The sequence below is a fragment of the Nicotiana attenuata genome, unplaced genomic scaffold, assembly GCF_001879085.1.
Source record: "Nicotiana attenuata strain UT unplaced genomic scaffold, NIATTr2, whole genome shotgun sequence".
Taxonomy (NCBI): domain Eukaryota; kingdom Viridiplantae; phylum Streptophyta; class Magnoliopsida; order Solanales; family Solanaceae; genus Nicotiana; species Nicotiana attenuata.
This window is the reverse complement of record NW_017672147.1, coordinates 94,139-97,746: the sequence shown is the minus strand read 5'-3', so window position 1 is coordinate 97,746 and position 3,608 is coordinate 94,139. Positions and strand designations below refer to the sequence as shown.

The window sequence follows — 3,608 nt, the reverse complement described above, 5'->3', positions numbered from 1 at the left end:
TTATAAAAAGATTTTTTGGCACCAGTAAGAGGATATCAGTATTTTAGTAGTCTTCAACATTCAACAATATATGCCTTTGAATAACAAGCTACCTCTGAAAACTAGAAGAATATACCATTTTATGCAAGTTTATGACCCCAACTTTTCCGTCTTAAGAATTGTCCAAAGGCCATTCACTATCGACCTGCAATTCAATTGCATATTATAGATTGTGGTTGAAGAATCTTTGCGGGGGGAAATGAATGGCAGAGAGATGTCGGTCTTACAAGCGAGCTAATTGCAGCTCTCACATTCTTGTACTTCCTCCTGATAACAAAGCATATCTGCAAGCATCACTCAAACTTTCTTGAATTGAATGTGGCCTCCTGTAAACAAACATATTGTTATAAGCCTTGTGGTTCATCAATTATGCTTTCTTGAAACAAACATAGTGGTGTAACCCCTGTAGCTCAAGTCAAGAGACATATCCATCATTCGAAGAAGAAAAATCACAATTTGGAAGTGTGAAAACCATATATCCTTCGGCAGTTCTAAGAGAAGCTGTCACTGTGGTTGGTGCCTCTGATTACACCCAAGCGAAAGCACAAGCTTGAAATGTTCTCAACAATTGTTTATGGAACTGTAGTATTAAGATCAATAACTTTCTCATCCACCCAAACCCCCGTATCTTGAATCTTCAGTTCCATCATTCAAGAGCAAAAAAGCCTGGAGAACAAATAACCATGACAGCCCTGGACAGTATCAAGCAAAGGACTAGTCTGACATGCTTCTTGTACAGGACGGTTCATCCATTTCTTTGATAGTTCTTCTGCACTGGCAGCAAGCTGATGCTGCAATACAGCTGCACCTAGCGGTCCAACCAAATTGAGCCTTGTTGCAGCGGATACAACATCTCTCATTGTAGTAAACATGTAAGCCTTCTGAGAAGTTTCAGCATTTAATCCAAGAAGCCCACATACAAGTCCAAAAATGGGGGCATGGTGGAAACGGACAGCTCCGCTAGTCAAAGACATTTCTCGCATTGTTTTTAAAGTCGGAACTTCCTGGAACACGGTGGCAGCTACCCTCAGAAGTGCTGATCCTTGTGAGATAGATGCTTTCCTACCAACTTCATTTGTTAGTGTTGCATCCAATATTTTGTCAAGTTTATACCATGTTTCGACAGTAGGAGATGCATTCAAAGTATAGATGAAAGGAAGCAATAGACTTCCTGTATTCTCCAGTATATGGGTCACAAATTTTCGAAGGTCTTCAGGCCCAGAGACTAACCGAGCTTGAATAGCAGCCTCAAGGCCAAAAGAATGAGCAAAACCACCTGTAGGAAGAACGGAATCAAGCAATTGCCATTGGCTCCACTGAAGTAGTGATCCATTTGGTGCAAATTGGAGAGTGTCATCAAATTTCTCTACCACATCCTCCATTTTTAAAGGCCTGAGCAATTAGAAGTCATAAGCAGGAAAGAATAACCAAATAAAAAACAGGAGGAAACAGCACTTCATGTTGAACCAGTCAGAATGGTCCAAGAAAGATTATGTAAATTAAGTTCACTTTTTGATAACTCTAAACAAAAGAAATCTTGTGCAATCAAATAGAAAGAGGAACCTTGTGCAATTATATACATTGCCAGAAGTAGCAATAGATTCCTGTCCAACGAAAACATACTGAAGATCTTAATAGTCAGATCAGATTCTTACTAACAACCTTATCTCCCAGCAAGCGAAATTGATCATTTATATCCTAGACAGATTTCTTCCATACACAATCTTAGAATCTATAACACCAAGGTTTCACCCACTGGCTACTCAGAAGCATACAATTGTTAGTTTAACACCCAACGTGCTCTATATCATTGAGACAACCACATAGGACCGAGATGCTATCTTGCAGTTAATTAGACGTCAAACTTTTTAAAGCAGCTATATATTTTAATAATTTGTGTGATTGCCATTCTTAGAACTATTTGATAATAGACCATCCTTTCTTCAGCTTACAAGTAGTCTTGAATTCTCTGGTTAACAGCAAATTAGTTAAGTTTGAGAATAACACGCTGACAACAGTATGGATGAAGCTTAAAGTACTCCATCGTCAACACATCCAGAAAAGTTTATGACTCTATGATACATAAACTATTCACATTTCCTGTGCAAAATCACTTTCGTTTCCATTTGCTGGACTACTAAATCTGAAAGGCTTAAAGATTTTTAAAAAACTTCATTTTGGTGCTTTACAATCCACGGAATAGCATCTAGAATCCAATCTATAATAATTGATAATTTAGATAGACGATAAATCGTTATTCGCTAATAATTACAATTTTCGCTAATCGTCTAACATACTAAATTAACTCACTGGCCATATTGAATAGATCATTTGGATAAAAGGGTATACCTTAGATCAAATGATGTCAAATGCTCAAATTTGCGTGGTTAGAAATTGAAGCATGTAGTTTTGTTCATACAAGGAGCAAGCGAACAACTCTCAGTCTTCGAATTTCATCTGAACAACTCAAATCAAACAACATAAAGATTATTATATTACGTGGTCTGAATTATGATTACTTGAAGCAAATAAGACGGCGAATTTATTTATAGATATCAAGAAGAACTATGACCAACCTGTGCTGACTGTAATTAAACAGTGGGGAGTATTAGATTTTCTACCGTTGGATGGGAAAGGAAGTGTTGAAGGTGAAAGAGAGGGAGAGACGCAGAAACAGAGACGGAGGAAGAAGCTCAGAATATCAAAACTGATGGGCTCCTAATAAAAACCGGATCCGAGCCCAAATTGTAATTTTAACCAGCCCATAAAAGATAAAAAATTTAAATAGCCGTATTTTATTTTTATTACTAAAAGTAAGAATTTTGGTATAGCAATTGTTTATACATTGTATAAAAGTAAAATAAACACTGTGTAACAGTGAAATTAACATTGTATAGCGGTGATGTACTTATGTATACACATGGTATAACATGAGAATAATGTATAATCAATGTATATTCAGTGCATAATTTAGGAATACGAAGTATGGACTGAGCATACAATGATTACATAGTTTATACACTGATGGCTAATGGGTGTGGCAAAGATAAAGAAGAAGATAATGGTATTTACGAGTTGCAATTGGTATATTTGTTCGTCACTCCTCCTTCTGATGATAATATGTATTTCCTAATTTTGTTGGTTGTTGATGGAGATTCTTTTTCAATAGTTATTGCCGAATGTAGGTCGAATATTTTTTTGGCAAAGAAGGACGAGATTATGATAATTTTCAGATGGATATTAGCAGAAGATAAGGCAAAGTATAAAGGAAGGGTTTTTTATTTATTTATTTTAGTTGATAGAAGAGGGAATTAGCCAACTAGCTATTTTTTGTTGATGAAAGTTTACGGCTAAACAGGAAAAAGGGAGACAATCGGATGGCTATTTATGTTTTTTTTCCCAAATTGGAATTTTAACTGAAATAGCAGCCCATAAAAGATAAAAACTTTAAATAGCCGTATTTTACTTTTATTACTTTTTTTAACCCTGACTTTTCTCGATAAACATAATCGCTCCCATCATTCACCTCTCTCTCTCTCTCTCTCTCTCTCTATCTCTCTCTCTCTCAC

General features: G+C 36.2%; 1 protein-coding gene across 2 annotated transcripts; it reads right to left on the bottom strand.

The window, feature by feature from the left end:
- On the bottom strand, positions 1-2,733 carry LOC109212054 (urease accessory protein F). 2 transcript variants are annotated; one of them, XR_002065803.1, is made up of 4 exons: positions 2,616-2,733; positions 2,389-2,496; positions 267-1,431; positions 1-184 (listed from the first exon to the last, which is right to left on the bottom strand). XR_002065803.1 is itself a non-coding variant. In XM_019375675.1 (3 exons), the coding sequence occupies exon 3, from the start codon at positions 1,419-1,421 to the stop codon at positions 690-692; it is 732 nt and encodes a 243-aa protein (XP_019231220.1). In that variant the 5' UTR covers positions 1,422-1,431; positions 2,389-2,496; positions 2,616-2,733; the 3' UTR covers positions 1-689. The 2 variants fall into 2 exon arrangements, 1 of the variants encoding a protein (XP_019231220.1); XM_019375675.1 differs by having other exon boundaries at positions 1-1,431.
- Positions 2,734-3,608: the final 875 nt, after the last annotated feature.

What these genes read in the sequence shown, in the direction of transcription:
- LOC109212054 (XM_019375675.1), bottom strand. Translation starts at nt 1,421, where the DNA reads ATGGAGGATGTGGTAGAGAAATTTGATGACACTCTCCAATTTGCACCA.